At 42.1% G+C, this 21423-nt stretch overlaps 1 protein-coding gene across 1 annotated transcript in view; it reads right to left on the bottom strand.

Moving 5' to 3' along the window:
- Window positions 1-2426: 2426 nt before the first annotated feature.
- Window positions 2427-21423, bottom strand: part of plod1a (procollagen-lysine, 2-oxoglutarate 5-dioxygenase 1a) — a 26906-nt gene continuing 7909 nt past the window's right edge. Inside the window, exons 6-19 of the mRNA XM_075475979.1 lie at window positions 19931-19994; window positions 18195-18292; window positions 17641-17742; window positions 17435-17566; window positions 16818-16939; window positions 15483-15587; window positions 15279-15404; window positions 13667-13808; window positions 13460-13573; window positions 10616-10681; window positions 10419-10523; window positions 10186-10332; window positions 7158-7283; window positions 2427-3380 (exon numbers count right to left, since the gene is read on the bottom strand). Coding sequence (XP_075332094.1) covers window positions 3225-3380; window positions 7158-7283; window positions 10186-10332; window positions 10419-10523; window positions 10616-10681; window positions 13460-13573; window positions 13667-13808; window positions 15279-15404; window positions 15483-15587; window positions 16818-16939; window positions 17435-17566; window positions 17641-17742; window positions 18195-18292; window positions 19931-19994 — 1605 coding nt within the window. The 3' untranslated portion in view covers window positions 2427-3224. The remainder of the gene's footprint in view (window positions 3381-7157; window positions 7284-10185; window positions 10333-10418; window positions 10524-10615; window positions 10682-13459; window positions 13574-13666; window positions 13809-15278; window positions 15405-15482; window positions 15588-16817; window positions 16940-17434; window positions 17567-17640; window positions 17743-18194; window positions 18293-19930; window positions 19995-21423) is intronic.

The following is a 21423-nucleotide window of genomic DNA, read 5'->3' as shown; positions in this document are numbered from 1 at the left end:
ATGGTACCTTTTATTAGTTTTTAATTTGGGGTAAAACGCACTGAATGTTGGTGTTCTGTGGTTAAACTTTCTTTGAACTCATCTCTATATTCAGACTTGAGAGGCTATTTGTTTTAGAAATGTAAATTAAAGGGTTATTTTATAGATTTTCCCTCAAAATTGAGTGATTCCACAATCTTTTCCTCATTTATTTGACAAACTGTAAAAGCAACTTAAAACAAAGCCAGAATATCCTTTTAAAACATGTTATACCTGAAAGCTGAATGAAGCTTCCAGTCACTGTTCAGAACTGGGAAAGGCCCATAAAAGGTCTCACGGTTGGTTATCAGAGTGTAAACTGGGTGAGATGATGAGACCAGATTATAGGTTTATGACCCAAGAGAAGCTGGCATCCAACCTGGCTGAACATGAAGCATTAAAGACACATTGTTGGGTCTGAGTCAGTAAAGCAGCTTGGCTGGGTTCACTGTTTTTATTCAAGTTGTTTAAAGCACCATCAAAAATGTAAAGCTGCACTAATACAAACTGAAAGCTTCAGAAAACTCGAGCTCTGATTCCAATATGAAACCTCAGAGAAAGCAGTGAGGAGCATGGCTTTAAATCGAGTGTACAGACAATAAATAAAATCTATTTGGAGCGTTTCAGTTTACAAACTGCTTTGGAGACATATTTTAAAAAAAAAAAAAAGGCACGATTAGTGTAAGTTTTCCAACAGTCACATGTATAAAAAAAAAAAAATTAAAAAGGATCAAAGCTGAACCGTCGGTGATCTCCTGAGAGTCTGATTTCTCATCCGCACCGACTCAGCCCGAACAGGAGCTCCAGCATGCGTTAAACACAGACCAGGTGAGACCTTTACTGTGTGTTTAGTTCATTTAGGACCAACTTATTCACTTCTGGGGCCTCAGAACACAACAGACACCTCATAAACTACACTTCCCATGATGCATCTGTGGCTCTGACTTCACCTTGAGTCAGAAGTGGGAGCTGGGAATCCCTCCTGAGTTGACCGTGTTCCAGTTAAAGTCAGACGCCATGTTTCAGCCCGCTCTCGTGAAAAGGCGAAGTCATCGCACGCCAAGTCACGCCGTGTTTCTCTTTCCTTTTAAATGTTGCCAGTTTACACATTTATCAGTTAAATGGCGTCCGGCCCCGTGCTTTAGCCCCAACTCTGACCATCTGACATTAAATTACATTTATATACATATAAATATGTATTAATGACTCGAGAAAAATGGCAAAAAGCGGCGTGCTGTTTGTACGCATATCCGCCAGGGACACGTTGCAGGTTTATTATTAAGAATTATTGTTTTAAATTGTATTTAAACATGTTAATTCAGCTAAAAATCATATAAAAATGGAGGTTCTCCAAACCCAGAGCAGCACTTTGGGTTTAAATAACTCCAAATACACAATAAACCGGAGTCAGACGGTCAGTCAGGTGACGTCGCCAATAAAAGGGTTCAATTGGAAACTTCAACTCAGTTAACCTGGTTAGAGAGCAAACATCACTGGGTTGGTTAACCTGGTTAGAGAGCAAACATCACTGGTTTGGTTAACCTGGTTAGAGAGCAAACATCACCTGGTTTGGTTAACCTGGGTTGGTTAACCTGGTTAGAGAGCAAACATCATCAGTTTGGTTAACCTGGGTTGGTTAACGTGGTTAGAGAGCAAATATCACTGCGTTGGTTAACCTGATTAGAGGGCAAACATCACCGGTTTGGTTAACCTGGTTAGAGAGCAAACATCACCGGTTTGGTTAACCTGGTTAGAGAGCAAACATCACTGGTTTGATTTGGTTAACCTGGTTAGAGAGCAAACATCACTGGTTTGATTTGGTTAACCTGGTTAGAGAGGAAACATCACCGGGTTGGTTAACCTGGTTAGAGAGCAAACATCACCGGTTTGGTTAACCTGATTAGAGAGCAAACATCACCGGTTTGGTTAACCTGGTTAGAGAGCAAACATCACTGGTTAGAGAGCAAACATCACCGGTTTGGTTAACCTGGTTAGAGAGCAAACATCACCTGGTTTGGTTAACCTGGTTAGAGAGCAAACATCACCTGGTTTGGTTAACCTGGTTAGAGAGCAAACATCACTGGGTTGGTTAAGCTGGTTAGAAAGCAAACATCACTGGTTTGGTTTGGTTAACCTGGTTAGAGAGCAAACATCACTGGTTTGGTTAACCTGGTTAGAGAGCAAACATCACTGGTTTGGTTAACCTGGTTAGAGAGCAAACATCACCGGTTTGGTTAACCTGGTTAGAGAGCAAACATCACTGGGTTGGTTAAGCTGGTTAGAAAGCAAACATCACTGGTTTGGTTTGGTTAACCTGGTTAGAGAGCAAACATCACTGGTTTGGTTAACCTGATTAGAGAGCAAACATCACTGGGTTGGTTAAGCTGGTTAGAAAGCAAACATCACTGGTTTGGTTTGGTTAACCTGGTTAGAGAGCAAACATCACCGGGTTGGTTAACCTGGTTAGAGAGCAAACATCACTGGGTTGGTTAACCTGGTTAGAGAGCAAACATCACTGGTTTGGTTAACCTGGTTAGAGAGCAAACATCACTGGGTTGGTTAACCTGGTTAGAGAGCAAACATCACTGGTTTGGTTTGGTTAACCTGGTTAGAGAGCAAACATCACTGGTTTGGTTTGGTTAACCTGGTTAGAGAGCAAACATCACTGGTTTGGTTTGGTTAACCTGGTTAGAGAGCAAACATCACTGGTTTGGTTTGGTTAACCTGGTTAGAGAGCAAACATCACTGGTTTGGTTTGGTTAACCTGGTTAGAGAGCAAACATCACTGGTTTGGTTTGGTTAACCTGGTTAGAGAGCAAACGTCACTGGTTTTCTAACTCATAAACTGGAACGCGGTCGGTGCAGGTGAGGCGTAATTCCCAGCTCCGACTTCCAAGTTAAATTAAATTTAAGCTGCTTTTGGGAACAACAGCTGAAGGTCGACCTGCTGCACATGTGACCTCCGACGAGTGAAACTCTAAAATAAGTCGGCTTTCTTCATCTTTAACTTGCACAGCAGTCGCAGCTTTTGGTGACATCATGACACAAACACTTTGGTTTCTGGGTCGAAAGGTCGTGAGTTTGAAAGTTCGTGGTGTTTCCCGAGAGGTGAAGCCGGAGGAAGTGGTCGCCGCTCCGGATCAGAACACAGAGATGCTGGAGGACGTGATCGGTGCGAAGAGGTGCGGCGAGCCGCCGGGGGTCGCTCAGGGGTCCACGAAGGACACCACGATGTAGCGGACGCCGGCGGTGGTGGGCAGGCCCTCGTGGTAGTGGGTGAGGCGGCCCGGGTGCATGAGCGCCCAGCCTTTACGGGGAGCGTCCACCGAGCAGTCGTAGCGGAGGAACCTGCATCCGCCTCCCTGCGGCCACAGAGACGCCACGTTAGCAACAGAGACGCCACAGAACGCCACGTTAGCAACAGAGACGCCACGTTAGCAACAGAGACGCCACAGAACGCCACGTTAGCAACAGAGACGCCACGTTAGCAACAGAGACGCCACAGAAGCCCCGAAAATATCATTCAAACACCAACATTTCATTAAATATCGTCAAACAGCCTCTAAAAAAAGGAGCTCATTTAGAATTTGATGCCAGCAACAGGTTGTTGGGACTTTTCTGGTGAACTTTCTTCTCTAATTTCACACTGGAAATAGTGATCCTCATCATATTTGTGCATTTTTGACTATTTTTTCGAATTTCAAACACACATCATATACACAATGCAATTTTTCATTGTGTAGAAAAAAAAACTCCTTAATTTTTGTCCCCTTTTAAAACGACCTAAAAACATCATATATTAATATTTTTTCCACTTTTTTTCATAAATCTTTTATTCCACTTCAGTTCTGATCACAACTACCAAGTTTTCAATTATTTTAAAAAATGTAACCCTTTAAATACTGGTTTAATATGATGTAAATGCCAATTTCTGTAAAAAAAACAACACAAAAACTGCTATATTTTCAAAATATGGAATGCAAAGTGGAATTATTGAGTAGGGATAATTATGGTCTGGGATATGTCAATGATCAGCAACAACATTGATTTTTAGGGATTTTAATTTTTTTTGCTATGTCTGATTTAAAAAAAAAAAAAAAAAAACTCCTTAATTTCTGAAAAGGGACATTTTTGTCCCCTTTTAAAACGACCTAAAAACATCATATATTAATATTGTTTTCCACTTTTTTTTTCATACATCTTTTATTCCACTTCAGTTCTATATCGTAACTATCAAGTTTTCAAATATTTTTAAAAAATTTAACCCTTTAGATGCCAATTTTGAATGTCCCTTTTCAGAAATTAAGGAGTTTTTTTTTTTTAAATCAGGCATAACAAAAAAATTAAAAATCAATGTTGTTGCTAATCATTGACATATCCCAGACCATAATTATCCCCACTCAATAATTCCACTTTGCATTCCCTATTTTGAAAATACTGGCAACTAAAGGCTTAAAATTTGGGCTAAAAAGTTCAAATGGGCATCTAAAGGGTTCATTTTTTGAAAATAATTGAAAACTTTAGCTGCATCTATGAAAAACAGCTTCATAGCTTCGACTTTTTTGTACATTTACGTTTAAAACTGCTTTCAGTTACCAAAAGAGTCAAATTGATATAAGAAATTTTGTTTAAAAAAAATCCTAATCCCAAAATAATGAACGTTATCACGTCTAAAAGTAGAAAAGTAGGAAATAAACAGACAATAATAAGAATTATATGTTATTCAACATCAAGAAAAAGTAAATAAGATTCAATTTAAAGCTTAAAAAAGGAATATAAGATATAATCTAATGACTAATTATGGAACAATTAATATAAATTAAATGACTAAACTGTTTTATGCCACCAGAAATGAATAATCTAGAAGGATTATGGATCCATCAGTGTAATTTACAACCCCAGCTGACTGTAACTCAGTAGTTTTTTGGCCCGTTGAGGTTTTTTTTCTTTTAATTCTGAGGAACTGTTAATCATCAGCTTCCATTTTTCTTTTCCAAGCAACATAAAAACGAACCACAAATGAAAACCAGTCGTTTCCTGTGACTGCAAACAGGAAACAGTCCAACATGTTGATGGCATCAAATAAAAAATAACAGTTTTCCAACATTTTGTGAAACAAAGTCGGTTCTGACCCGTTTAGCATGAACTGAACACACTGAAAGTCCAGTTTGTTTTTGGATGCAGGGAAACGACAGGGAAGCAACCATCAAAAGTCTGAGTTTCATGCAAAGAAGACAGACTCACAAACACAGAAAGGAAACCCCGACACATGCCGGAAACACGAGGACGGTCCCGTTTCAGCTGCAGGATTTTTATTTCTCAGCATCATGCTTCAGCTAAAGGGAGAAAATAACATTTCTGCTGTGATCTGAACTGTTTCGTCTGCAGTTTTTATGAGCTGAGAACATCGTTTTAATTTAATGAGAGTGGTTTAACTCTCCGTACACCCTCCACCAGGCTGGACCGGAACTCTAACCATCCGACACGTTATCTGACGGGTTAAAACGCGAAGAAATAAGAGCTGAAAAGTGCCACAAAAACACTTTAAAATCTCCGTTCTTTTGGGATTATGTCACGATTTGATCTTAGCTGGTAAAGTTAAACATAACTGACTGAAAGTTGAGGTTTCTGCACCATATTAAAAGATCTTTAACCTCCTATTTTTAGCAGGATTTAATTCAAATTAAATCTTTATTGCACGGTTGTTATAGCTCTGGTGTGGCGCTGATCGAGGATGAAAATGTCACTTATTACAAAAAATGCTGCAGAAACATTTCAGCGGCTAAACGAACATTCGTGCTACGTTTCGTCTAAACTCGATTTATTCAGTTCAGTTTGATTTATTTCGCACCAAATCAAATGTCATCTGGAGGATCTTTAATTCAAGCCAATCATAAACCAACCAAACGGAATTCATTAAAAGTTCAAATTAGTCCCATTCGTAGAATAAGAGCCTGATAAGAGCATGCATTCTTTTATAAAAAAGGTGCTACATTAAAGGGATAGTTCGCCTCTTTTGACATGAAGCTGTATGACATCCCATATCAGCAGCATCATTTATGAACATCTTCTTACCCCCTGCTGCGTCCTGTGAGCAGAGTTCCAGCCTCGTTTTGGTGTTGATGAAAGTAGTCCGGCTAGTTGGCTGGGGTTTAAAAAATAAAGCGTTTTGCTTCTCAGAACAATATGCGTTCAACAGAGTAATACATTTGCATCACAAAATCGTTCTCCAGGAAAAAGTCAGACCTCACAATGGCTTGGCGCTACTTTCTCTCCCTTCGTATCACTGACTGCTGTGCAGACCGAGCAGCAAACACCGTAACAGGCGCGGCTGTCGGCAGCAGGCAGTGATACGAAGGGAGAGAAAATAGGACCAAGCGATTGTGAGGTCTGACTTTTTCCTGGCTCATTCAGCTCAGATGGTGACGGATCAGTTTCGGTTTGAATTCAGTTTGATTGAGTTGAAGTTTCCGATTGAAACCTTTTATTGGCGACGTCACCTGACTGCACGTCTAACGTGAACAGAGCAGCTGGGACCAGTTTCTGGGACCGTCTGACTCCGGTTTATTGTGTATTTAGAGTTATTTAAACCCAAAGTGCTGCTCTGGGTTTGGAGAACCTCCATTCTTATATGATTTTTAGCTGAATTAACATGTTTACATACGATTTAATACAATAATTCTTAATAATTGTCCTCATGGCAATGCGTACAAACAGCACGCCGCTTTTGCCATTTTTCTTGAGTCATTTCTACATATTTATATGGATATAAATGTCGTTTAAGGTCAGATGGTCAGAGTTGGGGTGAACGCATATTGTTGTTGAGAAGAAAAACGCTTTTTTTTTTTTAAACCCCAGCCAACTAGCCGGAACTACCTTCATCAACACCAAAACGAGGCTGGAACTCTGCTCACAGGACGCAGCAGGGGGTAAGAAGATGTTCATAAATGATGTTGCTGATATGGGATGTCATACAGCTTCATGTCAAAAGAGGCGAACTATCCCTTTAATAAAAATAAAGGCCATTTTTGGGGTATATCTGTGATTAATTCCTCGTTAAAAACTCTTTATAGTCATGTCATCCCTGTCTGAAAGCAGCTGAACACCAGGATGAAACTCGGGGGTCTCTGAACACTCACCTGGTAATCTCGGCCCCCTTCATTGAGTGCAATGTTTATAGTGAACGTGGAGGCGTCGTGGTGTGGCCTCAGAGAGGGCTGCTCGTCCGGCTTATATCTAACTACAAAGGCCAAGTCAAACTGAGCCTGCAAACACAGAGACAGACAGCAGTCATGCAAGCATTCCAGGCTTCGGGTGGCCGATGTGGGCGCCGTGCACGCCTGGCAGCTCCTGCTCGGGGAGGAAAAGCGTCAGCTGGTCCAGCATTCAGGGAGCAGAGAAGCAGAGAAAGAGCTCGCCTGCAGCGTCCCGTCCCGTGGCTTCTGCCACCTGCAGCCATTTACCTCGTAGTCCACGCCTTTGCTGTTCAGAGCTATGTTAACAGTGAATGTGGAGGCGTCGTGGTGAGGGACGAGCAGGGGCTGCTCGTTGGGTTTGTACCTCACCACAAAGTTCAAGGGATTGGAACACTGATGAGAGAAGACATGCTGGTCAGAAAGGCTGCAACGAGAGGGGTTAAAATGCTCACATCGGCAAATAATACCCAGAAACTGAGCTTTAAAGGGGACGTATCATGGAAAAATACCTTCAGTTTGAAGTCACCCAAACTTCAGAGCAGGGAAGTATCTGAGAAATAACCCCTCCTGGTTTATTTATTTATTTTCTCCTTTAGCAGTAGCTAACGCTAACAGCTTAGCTAACAGCTAACGCTAACAGCTTAGCTAATGAAGGTGACGTACACCAGCTTCTAAGGAGTTGTTTATGGAAGTTTTTCTGTGCCATCAGAGTTTGAATATGAATTTCTAATATTGAATTTTTACAGCATCAAAATCAGACTTTGAATTTTAAAAACCATCAAATTTCGAGCACCAATTTTTTTTAATATTTATTTTTTCAATGTTAAAATAAATTCAGTAAAAAAAAATCAGTGTCTCAAAATATTCAGTTTTTCAAAATTCGACATGTAAAAAAAAAATTCAACATTGATTCAATATTTGAAAAACTGAATATATTGAGACATAATTAAAAAAAAATCGGTGCTCGAAATTTGATGGTTTTTCAAATTCAAAGTCTGATTTTGATGCTGTAAAAATTCAGTATTAGAAATTCATATTCAAACTGATGGCACAGAAAAACTTCCATAGTTATTGCTGTTCCTTTCTGAAAGATGAACATTATTGTTCCCACATTACTTTGTTAGCTGAACGGTTCCGTTCTGTAACTCATCAACCTGCAGCTGTGTGGATAAGGTGTGTTTCCAACACAACACCGGCCCTCTCCTCACTCTCGATGTGTAAACGTCACATTATCTGCACTGTTACGGCCAGTGGCCTTGTATGTTTCTTTTTTCCTGTATCAGTGTAGGTTCCTGCCTGCTGTCTCCACTGAGGGAACTGGAACTACTCCTGGCACTTCCTGGTTGAGGCCTACTCTTGCTCTGATTGGTTCTTCACCTTGATGACTCCACCAATCACTGAAGAGGCCTCCCTATTTAAACCTCCACTTCCTTCCAAAAGGTCGGAAGTGAACAGCTCGCCTCTTTGCTGGGTGTTTGTTTGAGTGTTTGGATAGCTTAATTAGCTTAATTAGCTTAATTAGCTTAATTAGCTTAATTAGCTTGTGCTGGACTGTGACTTTTCTTATGTTTTTTGTATGTTCTGAAGGCGCTACTAGAACCTGTTTGTAGCTCGGTTGTTTTTGAAGAGTCCTGTGTTTTGGTTTTATGTTATTTTGACTAACACTGGTTTTGAAGCCTCTTGGTTTGATTTTGTTTTGTTTTTGTTTGGAGTTTTGACTTGTGGATTACTGTAAAATTTCAGCTTTAATTCCACGAAAACATCTGGGTATTTTATTTTCTCTTATGTTACTTCTCACACAGCAGATGTCCAGCTGTTGATAAGAAAGCATTGTTTGCTAGCATCTGCTGCTAGCTTACAGCTACATGCTAACCTGTTTCCCTCTGGGATCAATACAGTAACTATCTGTATCTGTATGTAGAGCTGGAGTGTTTCTGGTGTTACTGGAGGAACAGCTTCATTGTGTCTGTGTTACTGCATTAAATCACACAGCAGATGTTCAGATGTTGATGAGCTAACGTCTGTAAACACAGCGTAACGCTGCACAGAGACCAACACCAACGTCCTGTTGCAGAACCTCTCCTGGAGCGCCTCGACTTCCGGTTTAAACTGATATAATTCCACATATTCTGTTCAGTCAAAGCCTGTCTCATACAGCTCATAAAGACCATAGAAAATTCTATCAAACTTAAAAAAAAGGACCTCTGTTTGTTTCATCCTAAACAGCTGCATTTCTCCACCTGATAAATCATCATTTTAAGACTCAATTTAGTTATCTTTTTTCAAGAGTGTTTAAAAAAGATTCAAACTAAAAGTTTAGATAAAGTGATTGTGCAGCTGTTACTTTGGCTGAGGAGGCAAACACATTCCTAACAAGGACCCTGGTGGCCTTTATCCAACAGTTGGTAGATAAAAAAGGAGGAAGATGAGAAGCAAAGGGCTCCGGGACGCGACTCCAACCCACGGGACACCTGCTTAACCAGCTGAGCTGCACACACTTCCTAACATTTCTAAAGCTTAAGAGAAAAGTTATCTGGCGGAGCATCTTTTAAATGTTGTTTTAAACTTTCCAGAACTATTCCCCCTGTTTTAAATTAAATCTACTGACAAAAAGAGCCAAACTATGCTCTAAACAAGTCTTTTTTTGTCCTTTATGTATAAAAAAAACCCTTTAAATTCCTTAAAATGTCCAGTGGGAATATTCTGGGTCATTCAAACACACCAGAGAGACAGAGGCCTCTTTCTTTTTCTCTGAGCCGTTACTAAACAAGCGTCCCGGTGGGAGGAAGCGACATTTTTCTGTCTGTTTGCTGAGATATTCGAGACGTTCGTTGAGTCTGTTCACGGGTAAAACTGCACACAGATTTACTCTGAAGACAAAACAGGGTGAATGAGAACAAAGCAGGCGGTTAAATTACAGTAAACAGTCGTTTTTTTATCAACTGTTGAGACGTGGAAGGCAGGAACTTACCTTGGTGAAGTAACCAGGGTACATTTTCTCTGTAATGGGAGCTACAAACTCCAGTAAGAACTTCTGCCATTCCCTTTCGTAGTTGATTTGATTCATGTGGATGTCGATGGTGGGGACGTTCTCGTAGCCGCCTTGGATTCTGGTGTCCTGGCAAATGAGTGAATATCCAGTTAGCCTGAAGGTGAACACGACCAGTAAAAACACGCTAACAGTGGGATTATTTCCAGACGTACCACGTTGCCTCCTCCGGACCACCCCCCGAAGTGTTCCATTTCTTCAACAATGTGGTTGCAAGCGACTTCAGAGAAGATGGGGAACCAGTAAACATCTGGACAAGGCTGGAGGACACCAGAGAGAACACACGTCACAACCGGGCGGCGCTCGTAGCCATTAAAATCGGGACTCGAGGTCCGTTAGCGTTGCAACTCACGGTTTCAATCAGCTTGTCTTTCATGATGTGGGTGTAGTTCTCGTGAATGTAGCGCTCCTGCCAGTCCTGCAGGAAACACACCACAGGGGACACAGTTAAGGCCCACAGTCAGGGGGGGAACCCTTCACCACCCCGCCGGGTCGGGGGAAACTTCTTCCTGTCTGCTAGTAGTAAACTGACAAAGGCTGTGTTCGAAACCGCATACTTCTCCTACTACTCATACTAACTTTTTGAGTTAGTATGCGAGTTTGAGTAAGCGAGAAGTTCCCGGATGCATACTAGATTCGCCGAAATGTTGGGTATGCATCATGAGGTTACTACTCATACTCAAACTACCCAAGATGCAACGTAACGTGACGTCGCCGATCGTCATTTCCTGTCAAAACGGCAGTTTCAAGCTAGCTTCAACGAGGGTAGGTTCACTTCCTGTTTTCAAAACAAAAGCACCAATTGTATCGTAATGGCTTTCCCTATGATAAAAGGCAACGGGTATTTTATTTTGTGAAAATAACCGGAAGTGCGTTGCTCACTGCGGCTAGCTTTAGTAGCGCCGAATTCATGGGAACAAAATTGTAAATAGCCGGTATTTAGTCAGATTTTCAACATGTTGGGGATCTAAACGACTACTTTCTCACCTGAAAATGTTTCAAATGTTGCTAAAGTTTACAGAGTTTAGAGCTTAAGAGAAATCAGCTTCAGGCCGGCTGATTTCGGCTCGGGCAGGAGCGAAATGCATTGAGGGTAAACGCTCTGCATGATGTCTGATCGATGAGTATGCAGTATGAAGTATGTAGTATGCAGTATGCAGTATGTAATATGTAGTATGCAGTATGCAGTATGTAGTATGCAGTATGCAGTATGCAGTATGAAGTATGCAGTATGTAGTATGCAGTATGCAGTATGCAGTATGTAGTATGCAGTATGCAGTATGAAGTATGCAGTATGTAGTATGCAGTATGCAGTATGTAGTATGTAGTATGCAGTATGTAGTATGTAGTATGTAGTATGCAGTATGGAAGTATGTAGTATGCAGTATGCAGTATGTAGTATGTAGTATGCAGTATGCAGTATGTAGTATGCAGTATGCAGTATGCAGTATGTAGTATGTAGTATGCAGTATGTAGTATGCAGTATGCAGTATGCAGTATGTAGTATGTAGTATGCAGTATGTAGTATGTAGTATGCAGTATGTAGTATGTAGTATGTAGTATGCAGTATGTAGTATGTAGTATGCAGTATGTAGTATGTAGTATGCAGTATGTAGTATGTAGTATGCAGTATGCAGTATGAAGTATGCAGTATGTAGTATGCAGTATGCAGTATGTAGTATGTAGTATGCAGTATGTAGTATGTAGTATGTAGTATGTAGTATGCAGTATGGAAGTATGTAGTATGCAGTATGCAGTATGTAGTATGTAGTATGCAGTATGCAGTATGTAGTATGCAGTATGAAGTATGCAGTATGTAGTATGCAGTATGCAGTATGTAGTATGCAGTATGCAGTATGCAGTATGTAGTATGTAGTATGCAGTATGCAGTATGTAGTATGCAGTATGTAGTATGTAGTATGCAGTATGTAGTATGCAGTATGCAGTATGCAGTATGTAGTATGTAGTATGCAGTATGCAGTATGCAGTATGTAGTATGTAGTATGCAGTATGTAGTATGCAGTATGTAGTATGTAGTATGCAGTATGTAGTATGTAGTATGCAGTATGTAGTATGTAGTATGCAGTATGTAGTATGTAGTATGTAGTATGCAGTATGTAGTATGTAGTATGTAGTATGCAGTATGTAGTATGTAGTATGCAGTATGTAGTATGTAGTATGCAGTATGTAGTATGTAGTATGTAGTATGCAGTATGTAGTATGTAGTATGTAGTATGTAGTATGTAGTATGCAGTATGTAGTATGTAGTATGCAGTATGTAGTATGCAGTATGTAGTATGTAGTATGCAGTATGTAGTATGTAGTATGTAGTATGCAGTATGTAGTATGCAGTATGCAAGTATGTAGTATGCGGTTTCGAACACAGCCAAAGATCCTGGAGAGATCCACGTGATCACCATGTGATCCACGGAGCTAAATGTCCTTTTTAAATGTCGGCAGAGCTGATCAAGAATGATAGGCGGAGCCTGATCAGGCCACCAGAGCTAACCAATCAGAGGAGACTGTTTTTTTTTTTTTGTACTGTAAAAGTATCAGACTTCCAAGCTTCTGTTTATACGGGAATGTTTCCACACATATTTATGTATGAAGGATTTTATGACTGTTTTACTGTCAGTCCAACTCATTTATTTCTTTAGAATTGCTTTTAAATTGCACAAATGAGAGAAGCTCTGATGAATTTCACTGTAAACATGATATATGATGATAATAAAGTCTATTCTGAAAAGGGCAAATACGTGAAAACGTTTAGCAAATCTAAAGCCTGGATTTAGCTTCGACATTTGGTACAGATCATCATCTATTGATATCTATCAATTGATTGATTGATTTTTTTATTTTTTTTATTTATTTAGTCATTTATTATTATTATTATTATTTAGTAGTAGTATTTTTATTAGAATTTGTATTATTTTTGTTGTTGTTAATATACAATCATTGTAAATATTAATATTTTTTTGAGCTACTTGACTAATTTGAATTTCCCCCATTGGGGGATGAATAAAGTATTTTTCTATTCTACTCAATCACGACACGTTTCTGCCCAATGTGAAGATTTAAGAAGGTTTTTTGTTGTACAAATCACTCTATTACCAACCTTTCCAACTTATTCTACCACTAAACAGCTGCTAATATAATAATATTGTGTGATTTTCGGGCTCTATTCAAGCCGCCTCACCGCCGGGTTCTGAAAGATCTGCCACAGATCGTTGTGCAGATGACTGGTTTGGTAGTTTTCTGTCGACAGGATGCGACCAAACGTGTGCATGTTGGTCACATACATGAAGATCCCCTAAGAGAAAGAGTCACAGGTTGTCGTGGACATTCTCACGTTTATATTTGTCTGTTGTAAGACTTCTCAGAGGAGTTCGCCTCTCGGACTGACCTGGCTGCGGACGGCGTGGCAGAAAGCCATGTCGGGGTCCAAGCTGTCCGAGGTGAACAGCTCGTAGTCTTTCAGCTCGGACCGAAGGAGGCTCGCCTTCACCAGGTACACGTTGGACAGGTACGGGATGTTCCACACGCCCCTAAAAAAACAGCACAACCGTAAGAAACTCACACACCAACGCCTTGTTCCTGATCTCAGGAACAGGATACAACAAATTCATAAAGTGTCGTCGGTTTTAAGGAAGAAATGCTCCCTTTCTGTGATCTTTTCTGATCTTCTTGTTCTAATTTAGCTGTTGATGATAATCTGTTTAATTTGCACTGAACCAGCAGAAAATGGGACAAAATGAATACGACTGAGAATACGCCATCCGTCCATCCATTATCGTCTGCTGATCTGAGGTCGGGTCACCGAGGCAGCAGGTCCAGGAGGGAAACCCGGACATCCATCTCCCCAGCAACAGTCTGCAGCTCCTCCTGGGAGAACCAGAGGCTTTAATCCTTCTGGAGAGTTCTGGGTTGGCCTCCTCCCAGCTGGACGGGCCCAAAAGCTTCCAAAGGGAGGCGACCAGGAGGCGTCCTGACCAGAGGAACCACCTCAGCCGAGTCCTTTCTGTGTGGAGGAGCAGCGGCTCTACTCCGAGCTCCCCACTGATGGTGGAGCTCCTCCCCCCTGGATGGTGTAGCCCCTCCCCCCGGATAGTGGAGCTCCTCCCCCCGTATGGTGTAGCCCCTCACCCCTGGATGGTGTAGCTCCTCCCCCCGGATAGTGGAGGTCCTCCCTCTGGATGGTGTAGCTCCTCCCCCCGGATAGTGGAGCTCCTCCCCCGAATAGTAGAGCTCCTCCCCCTGGATGGTGTAGCCCCTCCCCCCGGATAGTGGAGCTCCTCCCTCTGGATGGTGTAGCCCCTCCCCCCGGATAGTGGAGCTCCTCCCCCGAATAGTGGAGCTCCTCCCTCTGGATGGTGTAGCTCCTCCCCCCGGATAGTGGAGCTCCTCCCTCTGGATGGTGTAGCTCCTCCCCCGAATAGTGGAGCTCCTCCCTCTGGATGGTGTAGCTCCTCCCCCCGGATAGTGGAGCTCCTCCCTTCGGATGGTGTAAGTTCTCCCCCCGGATAGTGGAGCTCCTCCCCCTGGATGGTGTAGCCCCTCCCCACGGATAGTGGAGCTCCTCCCCCCGGATAGTGGAGCTCCTCCCCCCGGATAGGGGAGCTCCTCCCCCTGGATGGTGTAGCCCCTCCCCCGGATAGTGGAGCTCCTCCCTCTGGATGGTGGAGCTCCTCCCCCGGATAGTGGAGCTCCTCCCTCTGGATGGTGTAGCCCCTCCCCCTGGATAGTGGAGCTCCTCCCCCGGATAGTGGAGCTCCTCCCCCTCTATGGTGTAGCCCCTCCCACCGGATGAAGGAGCTCCTCTTCTGTTTTCTCCCTTCTCTGCTCCATATTACTCTGTCAGAACCTTCTTATACAGCTCTTATTTGTTTGTGAGGCGAATTTACCAGAAGTTTGAATACTTGGTTCCTATCTTCAGTCTCTGTGAGGCCGTCTGCATCTTCAGTCGAAGCGAACAGTGAAAACCAGAATCTCTATCCAGGGAACGTGGGTTAACTCACATTCTCCGTGCTTGGACGATGTCCACGTAGTCCTCCGACCGGGCGTAGTACCCGTCCCCGCTCAGCGCCCCCCAGAAGTTGCTCCACAGTCGGCCGGCTCGAGTTATCATCGGCGCCACAATCGGCCTGAGGAGCAATTCCAGAAGTTCAACACACGGCGTTCCTACATCTGATCGATAATTCATCGCTGATAAATGAACTCACAGGTTCTGTTCGATGAGGATTCGGAGTGTGTTCTGGTTCTTTAAGACCACCTCGACGTCCAAGCTGAAGAAATACTCACAGGCTTTGTCCTTCCGGCACGTATCTCTGAAAGGAAGGACATCGAGAAAAGTTATTTATAATGAAGCTGAGATCGTTTTGAGAGATAAAACTTCAGCTTGAGAGTGTTTTTAATGTCTCATTCACATGTGAAAACTAATGTACTTCCGGATCTTCTGGAAGTTAGTGGGTTGCTGACAATGAAGCCACATTTTCCACAGGAAGTAACCCACCAGGTGCTTTCTCTGGTCTTTCTCTGCAGCCAATCGGAGCTCATAGAGCTCAATGATCCAGCAGCCTGAGATGAACTAACGATACCCCGACTGAGCGAACACAACAACAGGCCTTTGAGGAACTTCCTGGTTCCTGTGACCTTCAGGACGTCCCCAGAACTATCCGAGACATTTTCAATAAACTAAAATAAATAACTAAATTAGGGCTGGGCAACGATTAAAACTTTTTATCTAATCGATTAATCGCATTTGTACGCAGAATCCAAAAATGAATCCAAAAGTAGTGTATAGCTTTTAGCATTTAGCTTTATTTTAAATGTGCTGCCATATGAATGAAAGTGCCATAACATTTGTTGTGCAAACACACTTTTAACATCAGCATCTTTCTGTAGTTTTTATGTAGAAGCCTCGCTCCACTGTCTGTTTCCTTGAATGACTTGCTGCTATCAGTTGTGTGTTTTGCCTTTAAGTGATATTTTAGACTGGAACTACTACGCTGAGAAGACAATTCAACTTGGCAGTGTTTACAGATGACTTTGGTTCTGTCGACTCCGTCGTCTGGAAGAACTTTAAAATGAAAATGGCCGAGTAAAAGTTCCGTACCCTTCTCCATGTTTGGTGGATCCGCCGATTACTTTCTTTTCCTGTTCCACAGCAGACAGCAGCAGACTTTTACAAAATAAAAGCCTGTGAGCAGCAGACTTTTACAAAATAAAAGCCTGTGAGCAACAGACTTTTACAATAATAAAATAAATAATAAAACCTGCGTTAATGTGCGATAAAATATTTATCGGCGTTAAATAATTAACGAGTTAACTCGCCCAGCCATAATAAATACTGAAGAAATGTCACTAAAACTAAACTTAACTACTTTTAGTCAAATAATAAGTCTGAAAGTAAATCAAAAACTTTTTTAACTTTTGGAACTGAAAACAAAGAAATAGCAAAAGGCAGATTGGTAGATTTGAAACCTAAAGCTTTGCTGAACATGTGGTTTTGTGCACAGAGTCAAACAGGCGGCGCTCGGCGGCGACGTGGAACTCACACAGCCAGGTCTCTGGCGGCCGTGGCGTCCATCTCCTCCTCAGGTGAGATGGATTTAACGTCCAGATAAAGGCTTCCGTGCTCCTTTACAAAGGAGTTGACCTGACGCTCATGGTGAGGTTCCTGCAGGGAAAGGAAAGATTAAAGGTGATAAAGACACTTTTTCTGTGACCTACAATCCAGCAGGATCAGCTTTCTTTGACCTCAAACTCCCAACAGCTGAGCAGCGATGGTGAGAGCAAAGCAGTTATGTTCAAAAGGCAGGAAAAAGACCCTGAGAGCATTCAACCAACCACCAACACGTTTAACGCAGCAACCTCTGAGCTGCACCGCTGGGTTCATTTTTACTGATCTTCAACAAAAAGCCTCAAAAGAAGCTGATTTTTATTTTGGCTTGTTTGACGTGTTTGATTGTTGCTGAAGTGCACCACAGGAAGTGATGTCACTGCGTCTGTCAGACTTTAATAATTAAATAAGTGAAACTATGACGACGTGTGTCTGGTGAAACTGTGAGGGGTCGCATTAATCTGCAGGGAAACCCGGAGAAATTAAGGCTGCTCGTCATCTCTTACACTGTGGAAACAGTTTGTTTGGTGTCTTTAGACACTGAAACCTTACCTGGTTGTAAATGAAGAGCTTGAGCCGGTTCTTCGGGTACTGGAGCTTCAGGAGGCGTTCGAAGAACACTGTGACGAAAGGGGTGGGCTGCTGGATGAAGATGCTGATCAGAACCGCGGGGTACTCGCTCTCCTGTTGGGAAACACAGGTTTCGTATGACTACAATCAGACACAGTTGGGCGGATTTTTCCAGCCTCTTTCCAGACCTTCACGTCTGCGAGTCGACGTAGATCCTCCCAACGCACGTTGTATCCGGTCTCAAATGTCCACGAGTTGGGGATGTAGTTACCCAGGTAGTTGATCTGGAGCTGGAAAACAGAAAATATCTTTTTACTTCTCATCCAACACAGAAATAAAACTCTTGCTCTTTAAAATCCTGCCAGAAACTCAGGTCAGCAGCAATAAACAGCAAAACTACAGAGCTACATCAAAGATTTTGTGTTATTTATCAAAAATAAACTGCCAGTGGAGATTAAACTTTCACCAAATGGAGACATTTTTAAATCCAGGTTAAAAACATTTCTTTTCTCATGTGTCTATGCATGAAATCTGCACGATATCTTTGAACTTATCTGGACTGTTGCTTGTTTTTAAATTCATTTAAATTATTTTATTTGTTTCTCTTTATATTCTTTTATGTATTTTTAATGCTTCTTCCACTCCCTGCTGCAATGCTTTTACTTTATGTGAAGCACTTTGAATTGTTTTGTATATGAAATGAGCTACAAATAAATTTGATTTGATTTTGAGTTCTCCGTACCTTGGTGGGCCCGTTCCCGTGGATGATGACAGGCAGGGTGTCGTACAGCACGTTCCTGGCTCGTACTCGACTGTCCTCGAACTTCAGCACCACTTCATCTGGAAACAGAAACACATTCAGCCTTCAGGTGGAGCCTAAACGGTTCAAACTGCCACAATCTGGCGGTGATATGGGCCAAAACCAGGTTCTTTCATTCACGTTTGGTACATTTTTCCCAGTTTGACCACTTTAAGTTTGGCAAACATCAAAGAAAAAAGATTTCAGGATTAAATCGTGTTGCACAGGCAGGTGTCACTGCACACAGAAATGTGTGAAGAAGTTAAACTGTGATGCAGCAGTTAACAGGAGAGCTTCCACAGTGAGAATCTGTGGTGAGCAGCAGGGCCTCAGAGGGTTCATTCAGGTCTCTGAATTCCGGACGTCGTCTTTGTGAGCGCTGACACAGACTTCACAAATTCCTCCCTCAGGCCAGAGGAAGAAAGTTCCTCAAACATTCACCGACAGGCCGGCACACGTGCAAACATGCAGCTCTGTGCAAACTGCTGCAACTGTAACCCCCTTAGCTCCGAGACTTCAGAGGTGAGGCTGAAGCCCGGCTGCTGGACCTGTGGGAGAGGAATGTGGTCCCATTCCTGTCTGATGGAGGATTCCTGGCTCTTCTTTCCTGTATTTGAAGTGTTTTCAGGTGGTGAAACATCTGTTCCAGCAGCTGGACTCTTCTACTACGAAGCTGCTGGAACAGATGCAGGATGTGGTTTCACTCTGTCCTGCTGAAGTAAGCGAGGCCTTCCCTGAAGAAGGAGCAGATGTTGCTCTAACACCTGTTTATACCTCTCAGCTTTGATGGAGCCTGCAGGTCTCCAGTTCCAGAGGCACTAATACTAATACATACCATCAGAGATGCAGGCTTTGAACTGAGACCTGCTAACAAGCTGGATGGTTTCCCACTCATTCTCAGTCCATTTTAACTTAACTTTGATCCAGAGAAGACAGCAGAGTTCCTGGATCATGTTCACATCTGGCTTCTTCTCTGCCTGATGGAGCTCTAACCTGCATCTCTGGATCTAACTGAGCTGCGTTCACTGAGGATGATTCCTTGAAGTGTTCCTGGGCCAAGGCAGGGATTTCCAGGACAGAATCAGGTCTGTTTTTCATGCCCGAGAGCTGCCTGAAGGTCACAGAGGTGTCTCCAGATTGTCTGAATCTTTGGATGGTTTTATGTTCAGCAGATGATGGAAGATTTAATTCTGAGGAACATTATTCTGACACAGTTTTTTTGCAGATAGCTGAGCCTCTGCCCTCTTTACTTCTGAGAGACTCTGCCTCCCTAAGGTGCTCTTTTTACACCCAATCATGTTACTGACCTGTTGCCAATTAACCTGATCGCTTACATGTTTCCTTTAAAGACGTGTTTCAGCCGTTAGAGTCACGATGAGCTCAGATTCATCATGAAACACTCCAAAAAGTCTCACTTTCAATGTTTCATTTGTTTTCTATGTTTTTTGTGAATAAAAAGTTGATTTATCAGATTTAAAAATCACTGCATTCTGTCTGTATTTACAGGTGATGGAATCAACTGGCTATGAACTGAGCATTAACCCACATCCTGACACAGTTGTTCAGCCTCGGTCTTCCTGATAAACTTCCACCACCGTAGGTATCAGAGACATTTGTGGCCGACAGTAACAAGTCGTTTAGATGTTGAAATGTCTGACAGAAAAACTCGCAGCGCTCACCGAGGGCTCCGTGAAGGTTCTGGAACAATCTGCACTTGTTGTCCAGGGTGATATTCAGGGATTTCTGAAAAAGAAGAAAAGAAGAAATCTCAGCAAACAAAACTTTCTGCCCCCTGATGGAGACACGTTGACTGGTTTATAAACGCTCATGTTTCCCATTAACCGTGCCAGGAACCAGAGGGTTTACACCAGGGCTGTAGTGGTCAAATTAGAGGTGGGTAAACTATGAATTTTTTGATCAGATAGACCGTGACGCGACGCGACGCAACGCAAGGTGTCGCGAATCTGTATGGCTGTCCTGGCCATATTCCATGACGTTATCAGTTAAAGTCATATTAAATCAATGACAGTCAACAAATGTGTTTGTAGTTTGTAGTTTATTAAATTTCAAATTTCAACAGTAAAGAAAAGTATGTGTAGAGTAAGAACTATCTACAGTAGATATGGTGTGTGTGTGCGTGTGACTTTAGTTGCGGCCCATTCATTTGAGAGACACATTCCTGTTTCTTTAAACACTCCAAGGCCTTTCACTTTTTTGCAGATTTTGCATCCAAGATATTTACCATTGACAATAAGCCAAGGGTTATCTTTTTTAAACCGTATGTGTTGTTTTTCTGTCCAGATACTGGGATGGCATCTGCTCTCTCTTTCTCCTCTCACTGTGTCTTCAGTCTCAGATTCTGCATCTCCCTCTACTTCAGACTCTCCACTCTCCATCTCTCCTGTCCCTGTTTCTTCTCTTACTCCTCTCGCACTACCTGTTTCTTCATCTCCTATTTCATCTTTCTCTGTTTCCTCATTCTCTGTTGGTCCTCTTTCATTTCCTCCTCTTTCCTCTTCTATCTCTATCTGATCTCCTGGTGTTTCTCCTCTCCCTGTGATCTCTGCCTCATTGCCTGTACCATCACTGCCTGAAAAAAGTAGAATTTAAGAGTTGTGGGGCTGAGAACACCAGTTAAGCAGCCTGCCAATTACACTGACAACATAAGTTAAAGGATCACTCATGTAGGCTATAACTACCTATGTCAGCATAAATAGCCTATACAGCATGTTTTTTTGTTATATTGTTTTATATTTAGAAAATATAAGATTGCTATTTTTGTATTACACGTGCCAATTCAATGGCTGTTTAAAAAAAAATCATATATAAGCCATCATATAAATCGTATTTTTGCGGTATTTAGAATGACAATTGACCTTTTATTTGATTTGCTATTCTCATTTCACCTTGAAGCACGAGAACGTCTCGTGCTGTAAAATTATTGTTGTAAAATTACACTGGTGGCATTGCTAGCTTTCGTGATGTAGAATGACTAGCGGTGACGAGTGCAATACAAGGATAGCATGACTACGCATTAGCTAATCTGAAAGCTCGTTCTGTCATTGCCATAATTCGTCAAGTCAAACTTATTTATAAAGCACATTTAACGACTCATGTAAATTGATCTCTGTCAGTCTTACTTTGTACTTGAGGCCTTTTGCAGGCATCTGCG

This window comes from Odontesthes bonariensis, chromosome 10, assembly GCF_027942865.1.
Source record: "Odontesthes bonariensis isolate fOdoBon6 chromosome 10, fOdoBon6.hap1, whole genome shotgun sequence".
NCBI lineage: Eukaryota > Metazoa > Chordata > Actinopteri > Atheriniformes > Atherinopsidae > Odontesthes > Odontesthes bonariensis.
Note: the sequence above shows the minus strand (reverse complement) of the source record. Positions and strands in the feature narration are given on the sequence as shown.